The sequence below is a fragment of the Camelus dromedarius genome, chromosome 3 (genome assembly GCF_036321535.1).
Source record: "Camelus dromedarius isolate mCamDro1 chromosome 3, mCamDro1.pat, whole genome shotgun sequence".
NCBI classification, from domain to species: domain Eukaryota; kingdom Metazoa; phylum Chordata; class Mammalia; order Artiodactyla; family Camelidae; genus Camelus; species Camelus dromedarius.
Genome location: NC_087438.1, coordinates 91,101,011 through 91,128,249, shown reverse-complemented (window position 1 = coordinate 91,128,249; position 27,239 = coordinate 91,101,011). Strand labels below are relative to the sequence as shown.

Here is a 27,239-nt window from a genome sequence, read left to right as displayed (position 1 = left end):
GTGTGTATACCCAATGCTCCAGTGATTAGATGTAGCTATTTCCTTTATGGCTTTTGAGAAATTTAGACTACCTCCATAAAACAGGCTCCAGACTGCTTTTGAGGACTTAGGGTATATTTTTAACTCTCTCTTACTGTTAGCTGATACTACTGTGGTATGTCACTCTGTCTAGTCCTAGAAGCTTCTTTGTAATTCTGGTGACTTGCTTTTGATTTCATAAGGCCTCCGTCTTTTTGTGCCTTGACTAATGTTTCCTGTCTCCCATATGTATGATTTTCTTCCATTTCATCTTCTTTGCTTCTAGAGTAATGTTTTTCAAAAGCATATTTCTTCCATTTATTTTCATGCTTAAAACTTTTCTAGTACAAGAAATCTAAGCATCCCAAAATGCTATAACTGGCCCTTCATCTCTCGTATCTTCCTATATACATCCCTACCTGAGCTACATGGGTTTACTTATTGTTTCCTGAATGCATCATGCTTATTCAAGCCTGTGACCTAATATTGTTCAACAGAAATATAATGTGAATTACGTATGTAATTTTAAACCTTTTGGTAGCCATATTTAAAAAATTTAAGGTAAAATTTATATGATAATATGTCCAGTAAGTTTTCTTCAATATGTAGTAAAAATACAGTAATTATTAATGAAATATTTACTTTAAAAAAAAGCTAAATCCAGATTTGCATTTTGTATTTGACAGCATGTCTCAATTTGACTAGCCACGCTTCAAGTTCTCAGTAGCCCTGTGTAACCAGGGCTGTCATGTTGGATGTTACAGTTCTGGGTCTCTGTCAGGACTATTTAGTACATTTAGTCTGCTCTTTACCCCTGGGGAGAATGAGATCTTCCTAGGTTGCTTTTGTTATTTTAGTATTTTAATTGTTTTTCTTAAATCTCTCAAAACCCTGATTTTTATCACTGTTATCACTAACACCAGGTATACCCTAAGGGCTCCTTATTCAGTGATTGGGGAATTAGACCATCAAGATTGTTAAAAATTTATTTATATTTACAGCAAATGAGTTTATAGTTATGAAATGTCTTCCTGTGAGTAGCAAACAGGAACTTAGAGACTTTGTGATGTGCCCAAGAATCATCTTTATTCCTTGATATTTTTAAGATTTTTGAATAAGTGATTTCTGGATACTCACAGTGCTTCTGTATCAGGTAGCTACATTTTAAAAAGCAAGTTCTAACAATGCAGTTTGCAATTTAATAGTGATCTTTGAGGAATGCTGTTCTCTTAGGGAATTGTGTAGTTTTTAAATGACTTTTGCTAATTTCTTCAGCCATTGAGCCTTTTTCCCCACAGTATATCCATGAGTTTTATCTCCTGAAATAGTATCCCAGAGTATGCAGTTTAGGAAGTGCTACTTCCACTGAAATACTGAATGTATCTGTGCTGAGACTTTATCTGTTCAGATATCCATGGAACCCTTCTGAGCAGCAGTGACAGTGTTTAGAAGTCAAATATTCATACAGTTGTTCTTCAAATACTTAATGAACAGGTATTGTATGTGGGGTAGGCATCACTTTGCTAGCCCTTCATTACGTAGAAATGTGAAATGTAAATATATAACAATATGTTTATGTTTTTATATAATATACATATGCGATAGGAATATATAGAGCGTGAGTACTGCATTCAAAGGATTGGAATGAAAACACAAGTATTTCACTTCCCATTCATTCCTCAGCTTCCCCTACAGGTCCTTATGTTGGGAGTATATGTCGTTACCTCATTTATGTCACTTTTTACTCTGTTTCCAATGCTTGTAAGTTAAATGTTTATTATAAGCCCAACTTTATATATCAGGTATTCAATATTTGTCATATTCTCTCAAGGAATTCTAATAAATCTCATCTTTAAAATTTAATACTTCCATCATTACAGAAAGTTAGAATGTGTACTGTGTGTATAGCAACCCTTAGTTGCTACGGGTTACAGAATCTCAAACATTCCAGTGTTTGTGGCCACTTTTAAATAAGGTAGGAGAAAATTGCCTTAGCATATATGTGTATATATTTGTTTTCAGTTTTGAAATTTTTCAAATAATCTATTTATAGAAATAATAGGGGAATTCTTTTCCATATGAAAATAAAACATTTCAGCTAGATGTTACAAATAAAGCTAAAATTCCTTTTGGACCACCACCCTTGATCTTTTACCTTCACTAGAGAGTGCTGCTATAGATTATCTAGTATATATTCCTCTAAATCTTTACCCCTAAACCTAGATAAGTATATACAAAGAAAATATAAAATATTATTTTTATGCTTTTAAAAAACTGAGTCATATCTTTTATATTTATCATGAAAGTTGCTTTTTAAATCAGTACATCTTGGAGTGCTATCCAGGTTTGAGCATTCAGATCTCCTTTGGACCATTGCATTGTATTTCATACTGAGCTGTATTACACTTCAGCTGTTATCCTTCAGTACTTGTTTTATCTTTCCTTTAAACTATTACAAATATTGTTTGTAATGAATGTCCTTGTACATTCTTCCTTGTGCACCTGTATGTTTCTTTAGGGTAAGTACTCAAAGCGGAATTGTTAATTTATAAGATTTATGTATTTTAAATGTAGTAAATCTTGCATTTGCTCCTCAAAGTGGCTACTTCTCTTATTACTCTCCAGGGTAGCTCTTCTAATTCATAACTCCCATCAGCCACTTATGAGAATATTGTCTTCCTCCGTAGCCTTGCCCATATTTTGTATTATCAATTTTTATTTTTGCCAGTCTGATGGGGGGAAGTTACTTGTATTAATTTTTATTTCCCTGGTTGCTGGCCGTGTGTAACAGCCTCTTCCAGCTGTTTCTTCTGCTGCTGCTGTTATTTAAGTGGCCTCATGTTGAGATGGCAGAGCCGAGACCAAAGCAGCCCGGATATCTGGAGATCAAGACCTGTGGGATAAGTTAAAGCCATGCCTAGAGGCCATTTTATAGCTCTATTATGAGTATTTAAAAAGGCAGCAGAAAATCAAAGAGCTGCATATAAATGGTTTCAATAATAAAGAAGACAGGATTATGTTTCAGCTCAAATATCTCCCTCCCACTTAGTTTCTGTTGTTCAGATACAAAGAAAAGATCTCATCTAGGAATGAAGTAGATGGAAATGCAAAGACTGAGTATAGTTTTTAAATGACAAATGTTTGGTTGGGATGTCAGGATGGGGAAGATATTCTATATTCCAAGATTTCTATAGAAATAAGACCAAGGATAAGGAGGTAATCCATAAAAGTTAACACAGTGAATCAAACTCAGAAGAGCAAGTCTACAAATTGGCTTCATAATGATACTTCAGATGTACTGAGCGATCTTCATTCTTACTAGACCCTAAATGGCAAACATTATTATTATCTCTACCTTACTGATAAAGAACTGGGGCAGTGAGATTAAGCAAATTGCCCCAAATCTCACACTGAAGTAAGTAGTGGAATTGGAATTTAAATCCAGGTTTATCTGAGTCTGCTTCTCTCTGCAATACTTTACTTTGTGTCAGGAATTCTGTTGGTAACATAAAGATGAAAAGAGATGGTTCCTAGCTTCAAGGAGCTCACTGTAACAGTGTAGATTAGACACAGATTTATAAGCGTACAGATCTGTTTATAATTCATAAAGAAAACAGATCTTCATATAGGAATCCTCTCAACTTCTTTATCTGATAGGAATAATAATGATGGTGCTTGAAGCTAACATTTGAGTTTTCATCACGTGTACCAAATATGTAAACTGTAGCAAATATATCCTACGTGAGTTTTTACAAAGACTAATTTGAATAAGGGCTGCTGCAAATTCAAGAATAGTGAGTAAAATAAAAATGATGAATGTAATGTAGGACTAATGCTTATTAGAGCTAGGATTGCTTCTCTTATTAAATGGAACTAATAGGTAAATGCTATTATTATACCCAATTTACAGATTAGGAAACCATGGTCTGGAGAACTTATAAAGGTTGCCTTTCGTCATATAGCTAGGAAATAAGGGTACTAAAATCTGAAACCCAGGCTGCCTTACTGTAAATCCATTGTTCTTTCCTACTAACTTGTTTTCTGTTATTAAGCTAGAAATTCGTAACACCCAGTAGTTACTGTTTTCCCTATGACTAAGAAAACAGAAAGGAAGAGATTTTTCCTTCAGTAGGAATTGTTGATTTCTTAAACCTTCTCCTCTGTCGATCAGTTCATCTGCCTTTTTTCCTTTTCTTCCTGACCCCAGCCAGGGCTTAACAGCTGACTTTTCATGAGCAACCTCAGTTCACTTACGTCATCATCTGCCAGACTACCAGGTCTGGCAAACTTTCCTATTTTCCACACCCATTTCCTATATGTGAATTTCTGAGGTCCACTGGAGCTCACCTGTTCATAAGAACGAATGTCAAAAGTTTTATTTGGAGGCTGGGAAGGCTTCTAAGCTAACAGCTTGAATACAGACATAGATGATTAAAATACATAGTTTCTTGAAGACTGTGTATACATATGAGGGAAAGATTTACATTAAGAAGAGGCTAGAGGTGGAATGTAATCAAGAATGTCAAGCTAGATATTTTGAAATTGATTCCTATAGGCAACAGAGAACTATTGTAGGTTTCTGGGAAGGGCAGTGAAATAAGAGCTACACTGTATGTCTCAGATGGGTTTAACCCAGCAAGGTGTATGTTTTGCTGACTCAAAGTTCTCTATAGGTACAGGCAACTCTTTGAGGCAAGTGTTTTACATGCAGAGACGCAGGTTTTAATTTTTATTCTGTTTAATATTTCTAATTAATATATTAAATGTTCTTTTTAAATAATTTACAATATGACTTCATTGACCTATGAGCTATTTAGAGGTTTGTTTTATAATTTCCTGATACATGATAATTTTCTAGTTATTTTTGTTACTTATTTCTGACTTATTTGCACTATGATCGTGGGATCTTCTCTGTATAATTTTAGTCTTTTGAATTTTGTTGAAGCCTGCCTTATTGTCAGTTTTCGTAAATGTTTATTTATGTACCCTAAAAGAACGTGTATTTTATAGTTTTTGTTGCAGTGTTCTGTGTACATACACTTTAGGTCAAGTTTGTTAATTATGTTCATATCTTCTGTATCTTTACTTTTTTTTTTGATTATTCTGTCACTGAGTGATCTGAGGTAAAATTTCAGTGGCATAATTGTGGATTCATCTACTTCTCCTTTTATCATTATCATTTTTTTGCCTAATCCATTTTGAGGCTATGTTACTAAGTGCGTATCTGTTTAGTGTTGAACTTTTTATCATTATGAAATGTCCCCTTTTATTTCTACTAATGCTTTATTAATGCTTTTGCCTCACAGTCTATCTTGTCTGACATAAATATAACTACCTAAGCTTTCTTTTAGTTTGTGTTACTATTTTATATAGTCAGTATTCATGTTGATTTACTCACAAATTTCCTGTTTTCATTGGTTTTCCTTCTTCCTGCATCTAGCAGCTTTCATTTGGAATAATTTTCTTTATTCCAGTGGATTTTCCTCATTGTATGTCTGCTGGGGTTATTTCTCCTCTTCTTTGTTTCTTTGAAAGTGACTTTATTTTACCCATTTTGAGGACTTTTTTTACTGGGTGTAGAATTACAGCTCTTGGAAATATCACTCCATTGTCTTCAGGCTTCCAAGTTTCTCTTCTGAAGTCAGCCATCAGTTTAATTTTTGTCTTGTCATAGTAATCTTTTTTCCCAGACTTCTTTTAAGACTTCTCTGTTTTTCCTTTTTTCCCAACATTTTTACCCTGGTGTGCATAGATATGGTTTGTCTTTTATTTATCTTGCCAGTAAATCTTAAAGCTGCTTGATCTGTGAGTTTGTATCTTTTGTCAGTTTTGGAAAAATGCTCAGCCCTCATTACTATGCCTTAAATACCCTTCTGTTTCTATGACTCTGGTTATTTAGATGTTACCCTTTCACTGTATCTCCTGTTGCTCTTACCCCTTCTCTCCTAGCTTCATTCTTTTTACTTTCCGTGCTTCATTCTAGGTATTTTTTTCAGACCAATCTTCATTTTTCTTTTTTTTCTTAGCTCTGTCAAATTTGTTATTGAATCCGTCTGTTGACTTTTTAAATTTCCATAATTGTATTTTTCAGTTCTAGAATGTTTATGTCATTCTTTGTTAGTTTTTCTTTCTTTGCTAAAATTCTTAGTCTTTTTGTCTGTATATGTCATCACTAAATAACCAGATATGGCCAGTGAGCTGCATGACTTTTGAGCTAAGAATGATTATGTTTAAAAAAAAAATTCAGAAAAAAAGTATACCACAGAGGTTGTATGTGGTCTGCAAAATCTAAAATATACACTCTTTGGTCTTTTAAAGAAAATGTTTTTCCAGCGGGGATGATACAGCTCAAGTGGTGGAGTGCATGCTTAGCCAACCTCTCATGTATATGAAATACAGTTATTTTATAATCTGTGTCTGATAACTCCATTGTTTGAAAGTTTTTCTTCACTGATGTCTAGAGTTTATTATTTCTGTTAGTTTTCATGAATGTCATTTTGTCTCTAAAGTGTCTGGATTTATTTGAGCAGTAGATACTGTGTATGCAAAAATTTTTAAATAATTTGAGACTTCAGATGGTTTTCTTTCCTGTGGTGAAGTTTTGTTTGTTTCCAGTAGCCAACTGGAGGCACTAGTAATCCTGCATAACTTTAATACAACATGAGATGGGAGATGGGATTGAGATGATTCTAAAATGGGCGTCAATTTACACTTATTTACTAGATAGAGTATAATGTACTTTGCAGGGTGGAAATCCAAAGCATGGCCCTTCCATGCTAGGTCTTGGAATATAACTTTTGTTTCTTTAACCAGGGGCTATCAGAAGTGCTTTTCAACCTGTTCTTTAAGAATCAGAGAATATTAAGAGAAAAGCAGCTTGAAAGGCCAAATTGTGTATGTGTGTGTTAAAATTTTTCTGTTTATCTGAATTACAGGATTCATCATAATCAGCAGGGAAAGTTTGTGATGTAGTTTTTGCGTGCATAGTTTTTATAATTACTGTGACTTCTCTTGAGATAAGATAATTCAGGCTTGGCCATTTTCTTCTTTAGGGTATATTTAGTTTCCACTATTTACGTGTGTGTTTCTTAAATGTTTTCCTATATAAAGTGATGAGAAACCCTGCTCTGAGAAGTAAGTAGATTTCTTTTAATGGTCCTGAGTAACAGGAAATTGCAGAGAAATTATTTGGAAAACATATCATCATATCTACTATGTAAAACTTTCACTGCTTTGGAACACAATGGGTTGTATCTTGTCTCAACTCCTATGGCATTTATTTTGTGAGACTTCTAGAAATTATGGTGTGAAATACATTGTACAGCCTGCATCCCTGATAAAAGTGTGATTATGTTAAAGATGAGGTGATGGAATCATTTCATTCTCTGTCTCTTGTATGTCTGCACCTAGCACAGTTATTTATTAAATCATCTTGATTACTAACACATTTTTTAGGGGTCAACTATCAACGAATACATTATTAAGTGAAAAGAGGCCTACTAAATTTTTGGAATATTAAATACAGTCAGCTGTTACTTAAGCCTTGGTGCCAGATGTGGTACTTTAATCCAAGATATTGCTGTTTTATGCTGGTATTAGCAACCATTTTGTGTTAGTGAGGGGGTATGTGTGTGTGTGTGTGTGTGTGTGTGTGTGTGTGTAATAGCATTCCTACCCTTTATGGTGACAACAGCTGATTTTTTTTTTGTAGAAAGAGGCCAAGGTTTTCCTCTGAAATACCATTACTCATGGTAATCTCTTTTGAAGACTGCTCAGTGGGCTCCCACTGTAGGCTTGCCTATTAGAATACTAATTGGATTCTTATCTTTTCCTAAGAGTGGAGAATTTAGAAGTGAGGTTGCACATGATTGTAGAGAGAACGAAAGATTTGTTGCAAAAGTTACAGTGTGTCAAGAACTCATCTAAAGATAATGTTTGGTATTTAGATTATCTTAAATTATTTTTTCTTCAGCTTCCAGCCGATCTTACCAAGATGCACATCGCTGACAACCCTCACCCACAGGTGACTCATGTGTCTTCTAGTCAGTCTGGTTGTAGCATTGCCAGTGACTCTGGGAGCAGCAGTTTATCTGATATCTATCAGGTAATACCTTAGGAGTTTAGATGATATGCATATGGCTTTTTTATTCTGTCACATACCTTGTGCTTATGCCTTAGGTGATCATATGTCTTTTAATTAGGGTGTGAAATTCCGACATAAGGTCTTTGCGAAAATATGCTTTATTTACTGTTTCAGATTTACAGGCATAATAAAAGAGGCGATCTGTCTTTTGAGGGTGATTAAATATGATCTAGCAGTGTATGGATATAGTGTTCTTTTTAATTTTTTTATCCAAGTGAGTCTATATTTAATATGTAATGTTTGTGTTCATAAAAAATAGATCTTGAAACACTGACCTTAAACTTATAAAAATGTTAATTTTTATAATAATTGACTATATAAATCTTCTTTGAAGAAAATTAGAGTCGCCTTTGTATTGTAAACACACTGTTAAACTTTCTAGTTGCCACATTTAAAAAGTAAAAGGAAACAGGTAAAATTAATTTTTTATTTATATCTTTTATTGAACACAATATATCCAGATATTCTCATTTCAGCATGTAATCAATGTTTAAAAATTATGAGTTACTTTATTTCTCCATACTAAGTCTTCAGAAGCCAAAGTTTAATACAAATTTATAGCATATCTAAATTCAGACAAGCCATGTCTCAAATGCCACATGTGGCTAGTGGCTGCCATGTAGTACTGATCTCTTGAAATAGAATCATTGTCTGAGGAAAACGTGTTAAACTGGTTGTATTTGAGTTACCCAGATTCAGCTGTTTGACAAAAATTGGCATTCCTCTGTTAAGGGGAATTTGTAGGCAGATATGAAATGCAAAAAACCCCTCGATTTTTGGTTTATGCAAGGCTTTTCTCTACAGAGGTTGTTGCTGTGGTCATGCCATGTATATCCCTTTGTTTCACATTTTATAGTAGACAGAACAAGGAATTTTTACAAAGTAAAGCTGCAAACAGTGCAGTGGTTCTGGGGCCACTTACTTTGTTCCTATAGTTGTTGGGCTTTGTGCATTTCACCTCTCCCGAAAAGAAATATTTTGTGGAAGAAATTAAGAGTTGTTACATACCTTAAAGTCAAAATAGAGCTGTGCTTCTCTGGACTCTGTGTTTTTCTTAGTGAAGACCCGGAGGAAGATTGACCCTGAATTAATGAAATTCAGGGATATGCCTATAGATTTCTTTCAAGATAAGTGGGAATATCTAGACCTTGCTAAGAAAGATAGATTGTAAGACAGAGATGTGTTGTTGACGACCTATACATACCTGGTCTCACTAGTATATCCATCTCTAACCCAGATAAGATCATATGGTCATCTTTTTGGAGCAAGGAACAGAGCCCTGGATGGTTGTAAGGAAAGGCACAAGGAAATAGTGCACAGATTGAAGTTCAGGGTCACTTGGAAAGGCCTATGGTTTATTCCTGAACAAAAAGATGGGGTCCTGTATCTTTGGCAAGATCCTGGAGGAGCTTCTGTAGAACTGTGCTTATATTAGCACCTACAGGATATTCATCTACTGACTGGATGACCCATGTGAAGCTGGGACTGGAGCACAGCTGCTGATGTGGTTGGAAGTCTTCTGCTGTAGGACTATGGCCAACCTTTTATGTTTTTCTTCTCAGTAACTCTCTTCACAGTCTATTCTACTTTTTAAGAGATTCATTTTAAGATTGAATAAAACATTAGCAGGTATCCTTGTCAACTTTCCTGCACATCAGAAAAGTGCCTTCATTACAAAGTGAAGGAGATACTTTTTCATACCCCTTCATACCCCCAAAACCTGAAAGTTCTATCATTGGCCTTCCTCCCTTGATCATCATATTCAGCACCAAATCATACCAGTTCTGCTTTGTGCGTATCATTGTGTTTGTGTATGTATGTTTGATGCTGAGATGTAATTACCCTCTTTAGGGTACAGGAAGACAGAGAACATTTCCATCACCTCAAAAAGTGCTTTGTATGTCCTTTTTTAGTCAGTCCCTTTTCCTGACCCCTAGACTCTGGCAACCACCAATCTGTTTTCTACCCTTACAGTTTTACATTTTGGAATCATATAGTTAAAAGATGATACAGTGTACAAAGTATGAAGTATAAAGTAACCAATAAGATAAAATAGGTTTCAGTGTATTTAGGGAGAGTGAACAGAGAAAAGGAGGAAAAATAATGAAAATTGAGAACCAAAACAGAAATTCAGAAATTTAAAAGAGAAAACTATTGTAATACTAAAGTCAAATATGCAAGAGTAAAAGATAAAATCTTTTAAGTGTAGCCAAAGAAGGTAAAAATCCCCAAACTTAGACTTTAGTTAAGCTTAGGACAATAACCAGAGGTTAGAAACAGCATAAAAGTTAAACCCACAAAGATAAAATGAGAAAGAAAAGAAATTGGAATCTTAAATAAATACATGCATATATATTTTATTACTGTTTTATGCCAAATGGTAACGGTGTTTTTCTATTGATGGTAGATTTGTGGGTAGTTTTTATTATGTTCCTGCAGCTTCTTTTATGTTTTTCTCAGTGAACATTATTATTTCTACATTTAACAAATTTTCAAGAGAATGTAAATAGAGTGTATAATTAAAAATAAAAATTGAATAAAATTGTGGAAAAAATTAAAGGAATAATTACTAGAGGATAAAAGAAATAAGAACAGAATAATAATAGATTGATAAACTGTATCTCCCAAAATGTAGAATTTCTGGACCTACAGTTTAAAAACAAAAAACATGGATACAGTAAGTAACACCAACTAGACTCTGTGTGTGTGTATCTCGTCAGATCCTCAGGACTAAAACAAAGGGAAGAAGAGGGGTGTTAGAGTTGCATGTCAATATTGGACCCTTGGTCTCTCTCTTGACCTCAGGTCTCCTTTTAGTACTTGCTAAAGCCGTGAATACACTCTTTGATTAATAGACGTTGGTCCACACCGAAAGGTCCTTGTTACTTGATCCTGTCCCAGACCATTTGGCATAGACCAAATTTGCTCATGGACGTTTTGGACAAGACCAAACATCCTGCAAAGCACTTTCTGGTTACAGTTGTATGTTGCCAATGCTTATACCTTGGCCAGCAACATTTGAAGTGGTTTGCCTGTTATCCAGATCTCAGCATTTGAGAGATTTTAAAAGGCTAACACCAACAATGACTTGTAACAGTTTAAGCAAAGCCTTGTGAAATAATACAAATACGATTGACCTTTGAATAAAACGGGTTTGAAATGCACATATCTACTTATACACAGATTTTTTTAGTAGATACACACTACAGTACCTGCATACAGAACCGCAGCTACGGAGGGCTGACTGTAAAGTTTTATGTGTGTTTTCAACTGCTGAGAGGTAATCAGTGCCCCTAACACCAGCGTTGTTCAAGGGTCAACTATGTTTCTAATTTGGAGTGTTTGGAGGCAGGGGAGGAAGAGAGAGACATCCTAACAACAGTTCTTAATAGGAATATTGTTGACACCATTTTATATGGCCAAGTGTGTGAATATGCTCTGATGCGTTTACTTCTTGAGAGTTTTCGTATGTTCTGGTTTAAAAATAAAAGTCCTTGGCTCTCAAAGAAAGTTCAAAATAAAATATTTGTCACAGTTTGGGGAAAAAATGTGCAAGTAGTAGTTTCAGTGTGAATATGTTTCTAGTCAGATTAGCTTAAAATTTTCGCTAAAAGTATGCATTAAGATGTTAGAATGTTCTTGGATGGAATATTTTATGTATCTTCAACGAATTCTCAAGAGAAATAAGGAGTGCCGCTTTCTCAATTTGTTTTTCTGTTTACTTTAGTCTTTTCCAAGAGCTGGAAGATTGTAAAATGTTAATTACTGAATTAAAGCACTTGTCTTTTCATTAACTTATTTTTAAATAACCTGAGATACACATCTATCTCCCACCTATCTTTTTGGCTTCTATACAGGAAATAAATGTGATCCTAAAAATCCCAACTCTGTGGCAGCATGATTCCGTAACTCAGAGCTCTACTGCCCATCTTTCCAGAGCTATGGTGCCACGTTTCCACCAGAATGTTCTTTTGACACTTTGACTAGTTTTATCCTGCTACATGTTTTCTTCTACTTGTCTTTAATATTTCTGTTAAGAATATCATCTGTCTCCTAGTCAAAGTCTCAGTTCTCTTTGCCTGATTCTGTTTTTTTAAAGTCCCACTTACATTGCAGGAACAGTATTAAACTTTCCTTCTCTATGAAAAAATATTCAGTACTTCACCATTATCTAATTTTCACTATTGATTTCAAATTTGTATTCAAATTCCAAGTCTTTCATTTCTTTTTTTGGGGGGGAGGGTGAGGTAAGCCTTTCGTTTCTAACTATGGTCTGCAAATGGTTTTATATTCCTCTATTCCCCACTGAAACATTCTAGATTTTGGTCCTTGACAAATACATATGCTGTTCCCTGAACACGTGTGTCTTTTCCTAACCCTGTTTTGGTAGTGCTATTCTGCCTGCAGCTCCATCTAGGTGATATTTTCATATTGCCTCTCACATGTTGCCCATAGCTGTTGTTCTGTGTGTCGTGTCACTTTTTACACTTTGCTTTTTAGTGTAGTTACTTGTAAACTTGACATTTTTCATCATCATAGGAAATTTGTGGTGGGCAGAGTTTGTTTATTCCTTTTGTAGCTCATGCTGAGTTAAGCACAGTATTGGCACTAAGGAAGCAATCTGCATATATATATATTTTTAGTTGAATTACATTTAATTGAAAGTATATGCCCATATTGTTTCCAGGGAACATACAGAGGATCACTACTAACTAAAGCTTGATTATCCAGAGCAAAGGAGGCCTTTGTCTACCTATCCTGTTGTAGACACAATGGAAAGGGCCAGCCTAGACAGCATTACTGTAAAGAATTAATTTCACAGGGTTCTTGCCCTAGCCAGAAAGACAAAGAGGAAGCATAATGACAAAGTGGTCTCTGAAAAGGCTGAATGGTGTATTAAAAATGGGAATTCACAAAAGCACTGAAAATCTAAGATTCTGGCTTAATATTTGCCCTGAATTAGAAAATGTGGTTTTTGTAAGTTTGTGTAACTTCTCATTCTAACCTGTAGTTCCCCTCACTGTATCCTCATGCTTATCTAGATGCAAACAGGAAAAGGCTATCTTTTGGTGGTATATTTGAGAAGGCCAAGTCATCAGAAAATCACCTCATACTGTCTGCCTCACTAAGTTATATTTAAACATATACACAGAGATATATTTATACTGTGAGGAAGGAAAAACCCAAGAATCTTAATACTTTTCTTACTAGCCCTTTCACCAATATACCTTTTTTAATCAGGACTTAATTCATTTGTCATTATTTTTCAGAGGATCTGCTGTATTCCAGGTGTTGGGATAAAGTAGTCAAAAGGCTCTGTTAAATTTTCTTTTTGGCTTTTTTTCTTCTTTGCTTCAGTTTGGGTAGTTTTTATTTCCTAAAATACATTTGCATTGGTTTCTATGAGTGACCTTTAAATTTAGAGGTTTTTTTTTTTTTAATCTTCTGATTTCTTTACAATTATCTGAGACTAGTAAGTTTACAAACTTAAGATTGTAAATACAAATTTGTTTTTAAGATTGCTTAGAATAATCTCAGCTCCAATTAGATTCAATAATAAGGTACTGGGAAGAGATAAGTGTGTGTTTATTTCTTCACAGTTGTTCTATTTTAGCACTTTCCAGTACTACTCTTTACCTGTTTTATAATTCTGTTCTTAATTTACATGACTGCCTCCCCTATTAGATTCTAAACCTTGTGACAAAAGAATGATACCTTCTTTACAACACCCAGCATAGACTAATGAGGTACTCATAAAATGATTGTTGGTAAGCTATCTTTCTCTTTCCTGCACTTCATCTTTTAGGAGATGTTGTACTTTAAAAAAATACAAGTGTTTATTGGAAAACAGATATTAATACATTTAGTGATGTTTGAGTCTCCTAACCTGGCTCAGATTTATCAACTAGATGTCACACTGAAATGATGACCTGTATTTTGGGCAGAAAGAAACCTTTTATAAATAAGTATCATTTTGTTTTGATACAACATACAGTGTTGCCTAATTCTTTATAATATTTGGTAGGGAGGGGTAGTTTTGCTTACTTCAGACTGTGCCATAGTTTTTATAACATGAAATGATAAGTGATCAAGATTTCTTTCTGTAGGCTACCGAAAGTGAGGTAGGAGATGTAGATTTAACACGTCTTCCAGAAGGACCTGTTGATTCTGAAGATGAAGAGGAGGAGGATGAAGAGATTGATCGAACAGATCCACTGCAGGGACGAGATCTTGTTCGAGAATGTCTGGAAAAAGAACCTGCAGACAAAACTGATGATGACATTGGTAAGAAGTACATCTGTTCACAGTAAGAATTTTATAGTTTAATTTATATGTAGTTACCTATTGCTGCATAACATATTACCCCAAACATAGTAACTTATAACAACACACACTTATTTTCTCATAGTTTTTTTGTGGGACAGGAATTCAGGAACAGCCTAGCTGAGTGGTTCTAGCTCATTGTTTCTCAGAAGACTGTAGTCAGAATGTTGGCAGGGGTTACAGTATTATGAGACTTCACTGGGCTGAGCTAGAGGATCTACTTCCAAGGTGGCTGCTCACATGACTTTTGGCATAGAATCTCAGTTCCTTGGCACATGAGCCTCTGAAGGTTGCTTAAAAGTCCTCACAACATGGCAGTTGGCTTCCTCCAAAGCAAGTAATCCAAAGGAGAATGGAGGCAGATGCCACAGTGTCTTTTATGATCTGGCCTCAGGAGTGATACATCATTGCCTTCCCAGTTCTGCTTCTCACACAGAGAGACCCTCGTATAATAGGGGAGGATACTGCATGAGGACATGAATATCAAGAGGCAAGGATTGTTTAGGGCCATCTTCGAGGCTAGCTGCCCCAGTATGAGAGCTTGTTTGGAAGTTCTAGTTGGGGAACACAGCTACTCATATACCCTTGACTGAAGAACAGTTCTCTGTCAGGCAAGGTTCTCCTCTACTGGGGAAGGTCATCCTCTGTCACCGGGTGCAAAGCTTCAGGAGGGATGCTTGCGTGGAGCTGTAAGGGAGGAAGAGGACACGTGCCTAGACAGACAGGTCAAGTGAATCAACCGTGGCGATCAGTAGGGTGATGAATGTTGCAGCTGGATCGCCCTCACGTCTTGGCTGCCTCAGTTTATAAAACAAAAGATTTTTTCGTTAATGCACTTTAATTGCATTAAAGTGATTTTCTCCTTCATGTTTGTATGTTTAAAACACAGTATATGAATGTGCATTGTCTATGAATTGTTATAAGTGTTATCAAAAATCATATTTTTGCCTCTAGCTTGAAAAAATATATGTATGTACAATTTTTGGTTCAAATTTTATAAATTCTTTAATTTCTTATTGAAGTACTTACTATACTTTGGAGATTGAGTAATACTAAAGATGCTAATGTTATCGGTAAAGATTACTTAGTGTCATTATATATTATGAGTCAATTAAGATTTTATCTTAGATTTCCCTTCCCCCACAGTCATATTACTGTGATTGTAACCAGAAGTTACTGCTACTAATAATTATAATCTGTGTGAATAAAGATCGATACATTTTAACATTCCTTGCCATGCTAATGACATATAATATAGTTAAGCAACCTAGTTTAGACTCATGTTGTGAATGCTTTCTTGACAGAAATTGTAAGTGCATTTTTAATGATAAAGAATTGTACACTACATTCTTTTCACAAAGCTTTTTCAGAAATTGAAATATAATTAACTTCCAACTATCTGTGGGTAGATAGCACCTTATACTTCTCTTTTAGCCCTTACCTGCCTGCTTAAATATGTTTCTCCTTTATATTTATTTTTATTATTCATGTATCTATACCAGGGAATGGTCTTAGACAGGCACTCATAAACATTTGTTGATTAGCTTAAAGAGAATTATCTTGTAGTTGCTTTGACAAATCTTAAACTAGTATTCACGTTTGTTGTCCCTAATTTAATTACTGACTTATATTAATTACTTTTAAAAAATTCTGGCTCAATATGAACTAGACAAAAAGCTTTTTCACTAACCTGTTAGATCAAAGGACATCACAAACTTAATCACCATGGAGTAGAATCTCGTGCTAGGAGAATAAGCTAAACTCTCCAACCGCGTCTGATTTTGTGTGGTTTCCTGGTTCTCTCTGGAAAGTGTGAATTCTGGTGTCTTCCATTGTGCCTGTATTTTCATATGCATCTGAATATATCTGTTAAGCAAATAACTGAATTTTTTTTTTTAACCAACAGTCACCTTGTGCCTTGGTTTCTCTAGTTTAACAGCATAAATTCCTAAGTTGATTAGGAAATTGGGTATTAAATTCTAGATTTTATTGTATCTTTAGACTGTAGTCCTTGATGGTCTCTATACTAGAATTTCTGTTTTTTAACAGAACAATTACTGGAGTTTATGCACCAGCTTCCGGCTTTTGCAAACATGACCATGTCTGTAAGGAGAGAACTCTGCTCAGTGATGATTTTTGAAGTGGTAGAGCAGGCTGGAGCTGTTATTCTTGAAGATGGGCAAGAGGTAGGTTAGCCAATAAATGTTACACATTACTTGGTACAGCAGCTAATTTTTAGAATAATTTCCATAAGCTTATGTAAATCCTGACTTTTAAAATTTATACAATTTTTAAAATGAATACTGAATTTGGGGGTAGTTTTCATTTCTGAAGAGATACATTTTGCTTTGTTTTCACTTTACTTTGTCTTAATTTTGATTTCCTGGCAGTGGACCTTGGAATGAGTAGATGTTCGATGAGTTAATATTCATTGAACCAAATTGATTTTTCTTCTCAAATTAAGTTGTAAGACATTTAAAAAGTTTCTTCATTATTCCTTTATTATTATATTTATAACATTATTACTGTCTAAAATGTTTATGAATTATTTACTCTCCCTATCCCTTTTCTATATTATACAATTTTTTTAAATGAAGGAAATGTGTATGTGTGTGTGTGTGTATGTGTGTGTGTGTGTATGTGTGTGTATGTGTATGTGTTTATAAGTACTTTTGCCTCCCTGTGGACTGCTGTTAGTTGAGACATTTGTGTAGCAATTCTATTTTCAAAAATGAGATATACCAGAAGTGTCATAATTTAAACATTTAAAAACAAACAAAAAAGGACAAATGCACAAACTTGCTGTTGCTTGGATGGCAACTTGTAGATGGGTGGAGGGAGGATTCAGAGGACTTGAAAGTTGTTACTGCTGTAGATAGTACTTGATTATTTTTCTTCTGAAACTGATAAAAATTAAAGCTGAGGTGTCAGTCAGTGAATATTGTCATACACTGTTAGTATGAATATAGGGCCTCAAAGTATTAAGTCTCTAACCTACTGTTCCACTTCTGAATGTCTCTCCTCAGGACGCAATATAAAACTCAAAGAGGTATCCCAAAAGATACTCATTACAGCTTGTATATAACAGTATAAATTGTAAATGACCAAAATACATTCCCCAAATAAGCAGTAGTTAAGTAAATTATTGTACAGCTACAGGTTATATGTAGGTTTTCAAGTTACTTTAAAATTTGATAGAAATCTTTGAGGGCGGGGGCCTTATCTCTAGCTTTGTTTACATGCTTTTTTCCAAATATCCTAGAAAATGTCAGGCACATGGGATATACTAAAAAAAAAAAAAGTTTGATGAACAAATGAATAGTATTAAAATTTTATTAAAATAGTATTAAATTTTTTGAAAAGACAGGGTAGTCTGAATATTTCAGCAATATGAAATAATATAAACATGGGAGAAAAATACTAAACTTTAAACTTTTAAACTTTTAAATTTTAAACTTTTAACAACAACTATGTGAACAGTGGGATTTTAAGTAACTTTTATTTTCTTTTCCACCTTATTTTGTCTTTTAGTTTTCCACATTTCTGTAAATAAAAATTTGTTGTGTGCCTACTTTGTGCCAGATACTATTCTAGCCACAGCAAGTATAGAGGTGGAAACACCTGACACAACCACTGTCCTCAAGTAATTTGTGCATCACAAATTCCACAATGAGTGTATTTTGCATTTCACATAACTCCCAAAAAGCACACTTTTGAAAAATATTTCTTATTGCCACTGACTCTTTTTCAGGAATGATAATCCAGATTTTCCTTAAATCACATTAAACCTGTTGAAAGTTTAGGCTAGTAAAAGGGATACTAAATGAGAACAAGTAGTCTTTCATTGATATATAGTGGACCTTAAAATATATCTCCTTAAAGCATTAAATACTTCTGTATAAACTGAAGTCAGTATTTTAACATAGGAGCAATTTTGAATATTTTGTTAGAATACCTTAAAATTCAGGCTTTTAGTAGTCTTTCTGAATTAATCTCTAGATACCTTTTTTTTCTTTTGAATGTTTGCTCTATGCCAGGCACTATTCTAACCACTTAGTATGTATAAACTCATCCTTAATTAACACAGAAGTCCCATGATAGGTGCTGTTGTTATAGCCATTTTAGTGATAGAGAAACTGAAGCCCAGAGAGGTTAAATAAGTTGCCCAGAGTCACTTAGCTAGTCAGTGGCAGGCTCTGGATTCAAATTCCAAGAGCCTGTGGTTTTAACCATAACGTTTTTTTGTCTCAGAGTATTTTGGTCAGTTATGAAGAGCCCCTGATTTAATTCAGTGATTAAAAGAAGAAAAAATAAAATAAACTTAAGTGTTTGCATAACAAGCATAGAGTGTTACTGACAGAGTATTTAGTAATATAGTCAGATCTTTTTTTTTAAATTGTGCAAATTCTATATATTGATTGATTCTTTTTCAAAGTTAATTCTTTTTCAAAGATACAACTATCTTTTTTAAAAGATTGTTAAAACCTATCTTTTTCTCTTTAGCTTGACTCGTGGTATGTTATTTTAAACGGCACTGTAGAAATTAGTCATCCAGATGGAAAAGTTGAAAATCTCTTTATGGGAAATAGTTTTGGAATTACTCCCACTCTGGATAAGCAGTACATGCGTGGAGTTGTTAGGACTAAAGTAGATGATTGTCAGGTAAGTTTGTCTCTGGTCATGTCCTCTTGTTTGTTGATTTTAAATGGCTGAGCCTATTTTTCTTTCCTCAAAATAAAATGATGTGATTTGAGAATTAGAAGTTTTGAAAAATCACAGTTAATAAAGGAAACTGGATTTTATACCTGACTCAAATATTTGTGGAAGTGAACAACTATAAATTTATTAAAGAGAATATACCAAATAAATGTGGTTTGTTAGATTTCTATCTGATAGTAGCTAACTCAGTCCCTTTTTTTTTTTTAATAAAGAAAAGAAATAGGAACTACTGAGTTGTTTGTTTCTAACTTACTCGTGCTTCATGTTTTCTTTGCAGAGGGTCAGTTTTGAGAGAAGTAGATGTCCACTTCTCCTTTTAGAGTAGAATTCAAACAGTTTTAACTTCTTTGGTTTATTTGTGCACGAATTATTTATTTCACTTTGATTTTTGTTAAGGAATAAAGGGATTAAATAAAAAAGAACTGATGCCACTTGAGTTCTTACCTCTGTGCTCTGCCTTAGTGCGTAGTGATGTATTTATGTATTATAGGTTCATTAATTGTCCCCATGTTGTTCTTGGACAGTTTGTTTGCATAGCCCAGCAGGATTATTGGAGAATTTTAAATCATGTGGAAAAAAATACCCATAAAGTTGAAGAAGAGGGAGAAATTGTTATGGTACATGAGCACCGTGAACTAGATCGAAGTGGAACCAGGAAAGGACACATTGTCATCAAGGTGGGTGTTTTTTACTTACTATTCTAGTTACTGACAGAACAAAGCTTTCATCTTGCTTGTAAGACTTTGAATCAGGTTTTGAGTAGTGCAAGGTAATTCACTAACTTTGGGATCTAATGTAAATAAATGTGTTGGTTCTTTTGTCTTTTTCTCAGTTGGTTTTCGCACAATTTATTGATGAAGGGTAACATTGCCATTTGGTTTCAGTATGGAAGGATATTATTTATAATACACCACAGCTTTCCTTCTCAAATTTATCTTATGATCCATTGGTTATAGGATTAGTAGAAACAAAACAAATTGAAAGGACCAACCATAAATACGTAAAGAATCCTAGACAATTCTTACTGGATCTCTGTGACACTAAGTTCTTGGAATCTCAATTTTCTTATCTGAAAATGAGTGTGGTACAGCAGGGCTTTTTTAAGAGTAAATGTGGTAAATCACAAGACGTAGCGTGTTACAGAGTCTGAGTATTAATCCCCGTACTATTTTCTCTAACTCCCTTTTTCCCCTTTTCTTTGTCCCCCTTGCCTTACACTCCCCCATCCTGTTTCTTTAAAGACATCAAGATGTAAAGAAGAGCAGTTAGAGTTGAAGGAGAGGAGATAAATGCAGGACCTTTTTTCTTTTCAAGCTCATCTTGGTTGCAGAATAAGTAGATGTGTTATTTTTCATTACAAATGCAGCAACTTATTTAATAAGAGGGACTGATGTCAGATCAGTTCTTCCTCAGGAGGCAGACTATTGCTCAATGCTGTCTTTTCTTTTCCTAAACTGATACACATAAGCTTTCTGTGTAGAGAAGATGAACATATGTGTGGACTTCCATAGGCTGTCTTTTCTATGGAGGCTCATGTTTTTTAATGCTTTGTTTTTTTAATAAATTTTAAACTTACAGAAAGTTGCAAGAACAGTATAGAGCCCACCCTGACTCACATTTCCCAGCTATTAAAATTTCACTGCATTTTCTCTGTTATCATCAGTCTTTTTGAACTATTTGAGAGTAGTCAGCAAATGTGTTGCCTCTTCACTCCTAAATATTCCTGAATTTAATTAATATGAAATGTTTCATTTAATTTTAGGAATTTTAATATTGTGTGTTTTTCCTAAAAACAAGAACCTCTCCTACATAAACTCTATAGAACCCTTTGAGTTAGGAAATGGACATTGATAAAGTAAAACTATTCTGCCCACAGACCCTATTTAGATTTTCACCAACTCTCCAGACATTAGCTCTTTTCCTTTCTGGTTCAGAATCTCATCCAGGAACACAGTTGCATTTAGTTGTCATGTCACTTCAGTCTACTCCAGGAACATTCTTTTCCTGTTCACATTCTCAGTAGTTTTCAAGAATATAGACGTTATCATCTGTAGTATGACCATCAGCCTGGATCTGTCCAGTGTTTCCTCATGCCGAGACTAAAGTCATGATGTCCTGGCAGGAACTGCACAGAAACGAAGTTTTGCTCTTCTTAGTTCATCATATCAGGGAGCTCACATTGTCAACCTGCTGCACCAACAGTGACGTTAACCTTAACCACCTGGTTGCATTGGTGTCTGTCTGCCAAGTTTCTTCACTGTAAAGCTGAGATTTTCCCCTTTATAATTGAGAAGTATTTGGAGCAGAGATGTTCTGGAATAGTGTCAGTCAAACCTCTATCCACTGGTCTTCACTTCCACTGACCACTCCTGCCTGAAATGGTGATTTTCTATTTCCATTATTTCTCTTACACTTAGTCATTTTACTGTAAGAATGAGCAGTCTCCCTCCATTAATTTAATTATATTTGTATGGTCTCATGTATTGTATTCCCTTGCCATCAGTGTTGTTATGATCATCAAATTGGCCTAGATTTGAACAGTAGGACCCTGTTAAGGCTGACTTTGTATCCTTTTGACATGACCCCATCATTTTGGGGGAGCATCCTTATTATCAGGCAGAACAGGATGTTCCAGGCTCATCTTGCAGTTTCCTGCCCCAGCTTTGGAATTAGGCATTTCTCCAGAGAGCCCTGAGTCCTAGTGAAGAATAGCATTTAAAAACCAAGATCTAGGGGAGGGTATATCTCAGTGGTAGAGTGCATGCCTAGCACACACAAGGTCCTGGGTTCAATCCCAGTACCTCCATTAAAAATAAATAAAAACCTAATTACCTCCTCCCTCTCCCCCCCAAAAAATTTTTAAAAATAAATTTAAAAAATAAATAAATAAAATAAAAACAAAGATCTGGGCATTCATTCTGTGCATTGCTACTGAGGTGTCATTTCTTCTAGAGCCTTTTATCAGACAGAGCTAGGAAATACATGTATTTACTATAAATTCATACACATCTATAACTTCTTATATGTAGCCTAGCCTACCTAGCTACCGATAACAATCATGAGTTCATACCAGTACTCCCAATTCAAGTACTATACCAGAGTTTTTGGTAGCCTTTTCCTTTCCCTATTTGTAAATACCTTATCCATCAGTGGCTCTAGTTATGCTCTGAATATTTACTTATTTGCTCATCATAAGCAGTCTCTGCCATGCCAGCCATCTCCTGTAGCCACCAACTCTGCATACTCTGCACCCACCGTCACACCTTGTTGGATGATAGTGAACACCTTGATGACATGCCTCTCCATGACTGTGCGATTTCTCTTTAAAGTTTTGAATATATGGCCTAGCCTCCACAGAGATCTTGCCTCAGTGATTTAGCTAATCAGAATAATGGCCCTTCTTTAACATGTTGATCATTTCTACCCCTGACCTAGCTATATGTGAACTAAGAACCAGATTTAACATGTTGATTGCTCCCTGTGGGTCAGGTACCCCTGAGGAAACTCAGTTGTCACCCAGATTGGGTGATGTGGTGATCAAAGTGTTAAGTGACCTCAGATTATGATTTGCCTGAATGATAGATCCAATTTGGTATTCTTAGTGTGTTTTGGAGGGTGAGAAAATAGGAATGACCTGCGGATATCTTGTCCCTTAAATGGATTATATGAAGACCCTTTCCTCTGACTTCATTCTAGAGAATTTACATGCCTTATTAGCACTGGGTACCCTTTTATATTTTATAATAGATTCTTACATAAGAACATTGTTCACATTAATGTATGTTTGCCATGCATTAATTCTGAACTGTGTAGTTGTTTGGATGAATGGAAAAAATTAAAATATGAGGTTATGGGCAACAGTTGGTTTTTATATTTGGTTTAACATCTGGCTTATTTCTGTATTTGTTCTGTGTACCCACTTTTGAAAGGCTGCAAAGGTAATAAATTTTAACATTGATTCAGAAGTTCAAGGAGGAGCAGTAGATAAATGTTGTTTGCATTTGTTTTTATAAATTGGAAATCAGGCAAGCAGTTAAAACTCTGAATCAATGTAAAAGCTATCTATAGCACTTCTGGTTTCTCTCAAGATGGTAAACTAGAATGGAGAAACCATAGAAGAGGAAACTTCTATTCCAGGAAGTACAACAATAAAACAAGCTATCTTGAACTGCTATGTTGTTGCTATAGCCTGGGGCAGAAGAGAAATTGAGGGTGGTTAAATTTGGAAGAAAGCTTTATTTATTTACTTCTTACTTACTTACTTACTTATCGAGTTCAATTCTCATCTCTTCCTTTCCTTCTCTTGACTTGAGACAGTCATAACATCATCTCCCCCTCCTCCCCCCGCCTCCCTGGTATGATGAAATGCCAATAAAAACAGCTACAGCTGAGTAAATGCTGCTGTGCATGTTTATTCCTCTGCCTTCTCTCTAAAACCTCTGGGTGCTGGTGGACTACAACCTAAGGAAATTACGTACAACCAGTGCTAGGGGTTTTAAAGGTGAAGCCCTGCTTTGGGAACTTTTATAATAGTGTGGCTACAAAGGGAAGTAATCAGTAGGAGTTCTTTGGTTCCTGAGCTATTTATTTTCTAATTCTTCCTATCTTTCGATTTTTAGGCAACACCTGAGCGTCTCATCATGCATTTAATAGAAGAACATTCCATTGTGGACCCAACTTACATAGAAGATTTCCTATTAACTTATAGAACATTTCTTGAAAGTCCTTTGGATGTCGGGATCAAACTGCTGGAATGGTTTAAAATTGACAGCTTAAGGGATAAGGTTGGTTTTGTAAAGGACATAAAAGTGATTTTAGCCTTTAAATTTTGTTCCCCCCAACCTTTTGCAACTGATAAATGTTTATTTTGATAACAAGATTCAGTTCATCTAAAAAAGTTAGAATAGATACATCTCTTGCTTAGTTACTTTTATGACAAAATAGCATGTTGAAAGTTGATATTTTGCCTTTTAAAAGGCAAAAACTGAAATAAGACTGTGGTATAGCTGTAAATTCAAAAACATAACTGTACTTTTTGCACTGTATCAAAATATTTGGTTGTTTCTGAGATCAGTAAAACATTTAGAAGTTTTTTAATAATTTAGAAAGAATATTCAAGTAAATTTTTGTCAGAGGGCTTAGATTGTTTGTAAAATAGAAATTTATTGACTTTTCTGAGTTAAAGACTTTATATAATCATTTTAAAACAATTTGTTTTGACTTTAACTTACCATTAACGTGACTTATTTAAATCTAGCTCTGAGTGTATTTCTTGCATTATTGTTTGCTATTTTAAATAGATTATCTTTATTTTATGAGGTGTTTGTACATGGAAAGACTAGTAGTACCTCAGCTACTGCTATGTTAACTACCAATAACTATCTCAGTAACTGGTAGGAAGTTAGTTATTTTAAGAAAACTAAAAGTAGGGCCATAGTTGCCTAGTATGTCTTTCTGAGTTATGCTTTAAAGGAAATAAGTTAGATGCAGCTGAATTCTGTGGAATTCTATTACTTAGGAAACAAACGTGTCCAAAACTACAGGTTTGCCTTTTCCCTGCTTTTGGAGTTGTATATAGTTACTTAGGTTGCTGAGGAGATAAAATTCATGCTAGAGAATGAACAAAAATATGATTTAGGAACAACTAGATATCTACATGTAAAAGAACAAAGTTTGACCTTTAGTTATAGTCAGTATTAACTTAAAATGGATCAGAAACCTAATGTAAGAGCTAAAACTATATAATACTCTTCAAAGAAAAGAAGGGGTGAAAAAATCATGACCTTGGATTAGGCAGTGGTTTCTTAGGTATAATACCCAGAGCACAAATTTGAAAAAAGGAAAAAAATAGAGAAATTGAACTTCATCAAAATTAAAACCTTTCTACATCAAAGGAGCTATCAAGAAAAGCAAGACAACAAATAGAATGGGAGAATATATTTGCAAACCGTATGTTTGATAAAGGCCTAGTATCCAGAATACGTAAAGAACTCTTACAACTCAACAACAAAAAGACAGTACAATGTAAAAATGGACAAAGGACTTGAATAGACATTTCTCCTAAGAAGATATATAAATGGTCAGCAATCACATGAAAAAGATGTTCAGCATCATTCATCTTAGGGAAATGCAAATCAGAAGCACAGTGAGATTCTGCTTCACACCCACTAAGATGGCTTAAAAAAAGGAAAAGGAAACACAAGCGTTTCAGGGATGTTGATGTGGAGAAAATGGAATTCCCATATGTTACTTATAGTAATGTAAAACGGTATAGCTGCTACGAAAAACAGAATTACCATATAACCCAGCAGATCTGCTCCTTAGGTATGTATCCAAAAGAGCTAATAGATGTGCAAACAAAAGTTTTTATACAAGTATTCATAGCAGCACTATTGATGATAGCAAAAAAGTGGAAACAACCCAAATGTCCATCAGCTGATGAACGGATAAACAAAATGTTACATAGCCATATAAGGAAATAATATTCAACCATAAAGAGGCATGAATTGCTGATGCTGCAACATGGATAAGCCTTGAAAATATGCCACGTCAAAGAAGCCAGACACAAAAGGTCACACATTGTATGAAATAATCCAAGTAGGCAAGCACAGAGACCAAAAAGCAAATTAGTATCTGCTAGGGGCTGGAGAGCAGGCAGAATGGAAGGTAACTGTTTACTGGGATTGGGGTTTTCTTTTGGGGTGATGAAAATGTTCTGGAGATAGTTGTACACCATTGTGAATATACTGAATGGCGCTGAATTGTATACCTAAAAGTGGTTAAAATGGTAGATTTTATGTGTATTTTACCACAGTTTTAACTTACATTACTCATATTGTTAGTTAGGCACGTTATTCAGTTCAACCTCCGTTTGTTAATTTTTAATTTCTCTGTTAATCTATGGCACAAAGTAATAAATCAGTTCACAACTTTGAAAATTCACAGTATTTTTGATGTTTCAGAATTTTGGTTAAACATATTCTCAGTTAAACACTTTTGATATGATTGCCTGCCCTTTGAAGCTTGTAATTTAAGACAGTCTCTGAAATATACATCCCATATACTTCTTATATGTTAGCATACAGACTTGTGTTTTCTTACTGAGGGCACAGAGTCTTGACTCTTACTTTGTGTACAAAAGGAAGCAAAAGCTCAAACTAAACCATGCCTCTCTGTTAGAATGAACTTGTGTGTGGCAAAATGGGAAAAGGGGTTAGCCATATAGCTTAGTTCCCCCTCAATTTGGAACATGCTTTTGGAATCTACTTTTGCAGAAAGGATGCCACTGTTATAATCGTTATGCTGCCTCTTCCATGTTTCCACAGGTAACACGGATTGTATTATTATGGGTAAATAATCATTTTAATGATTTTGAAGGTGATCCTGCTATGACTCGATTTCTGGAGGAATTTGAAAAAAATCTGGAAGATACAGTAAGGCTCAGAAGAATTTTATCTTCTTCAGAGTTTAGGGTTTCTTACCTTACCCCTCTTCCAAAGAATAGCAACTCAGAACAGCTTTCATCTTCTCCTCTGTCTTGAGTGTCTGTTCTGAGAACTTCCAAATCTGTATTCTAGAATTCTGTTCATCCTCTGCCACTCCAACCCAAACAAAAATGCATCTTCCTGACTCTTCACTGATTTGGATATACACATACTGAGACTTAACAGGTCTTCTTAAGGCCTCTTAATATCTCAGGGTCTTTCATAGTAGCCATTTATAAGTCCATTTTATTCTCCCTGTTAGATACAAACTTGGAACTGCAACTGGGTTGTCTGCTCCAAACACCTTGAAATTTTAGAAATAAATAATAAAGCAGGTCAGAAGTCAGGTTGCCTAAATTAACATTCAAACTCCACCACTTGCTGGATGTGGGAATTTGGACTAGTTGCATAATCTTACATTCTTTGGTTGTCTTATTTTATAGGTAGCAGCCTCTAGTTTATTGGGACTGTCATAAGAATTATAATGAGCTGATAAACATAAGAATCTGCAAACAAAACCTGGCACATAGTAAATGCTCAAGAAGCATTGT

The 27,239-nt window shown here is 34.8% G+C and overlaps 1 protein-coding gene across 6 annotated transcripts in view; it reads left to right on the top strand.

Moving 5' to 3' along the window:
• The window catches only part of RAPGEF6 (Rap guanine nucleotide exchange factor 6), a 198,127-nt gene that overhangs the window by 90,555 nt on the left and 80,333 nt on the right, over nt 1-27,239 (top strand). For all 6 annotated transcript variants that reach the window (XR_837223.3, XM_031448949.2, XM_031448951.2 and 3 more), the window contains exons 7-13: nt 7,991-8,122; nt 14,269-14,446; nt 16,535-16,671; nt 18,989-19,147; nt 19,729-19,881; nt 23,824-23,988; nt 26,530-26,637. Coding sequence is in view for 5 of the 6 variants with exons in the window: in XM_031448949.2 (XP_031304809.2) it covers nt 7,991-8,122; nt 14,269-14,446; nt 16,535-16,671; nt 18,989-19,147; nt 19,729-19,881; nt 23,824-23,988; nt 26,530-26,637 (1,032 nt within the window). In the remaining variant the exon portion in view is untranslated. The remainder of the gene's footprint in view (nt 1-7,990; nt 8,123-14,268; nt 14,447-16,534; nt 16,672-18,988; nt 19,148-19,728; nt 19,882-23,823; nt 23,989-26,529; nt 26,638-27,239) is intronic.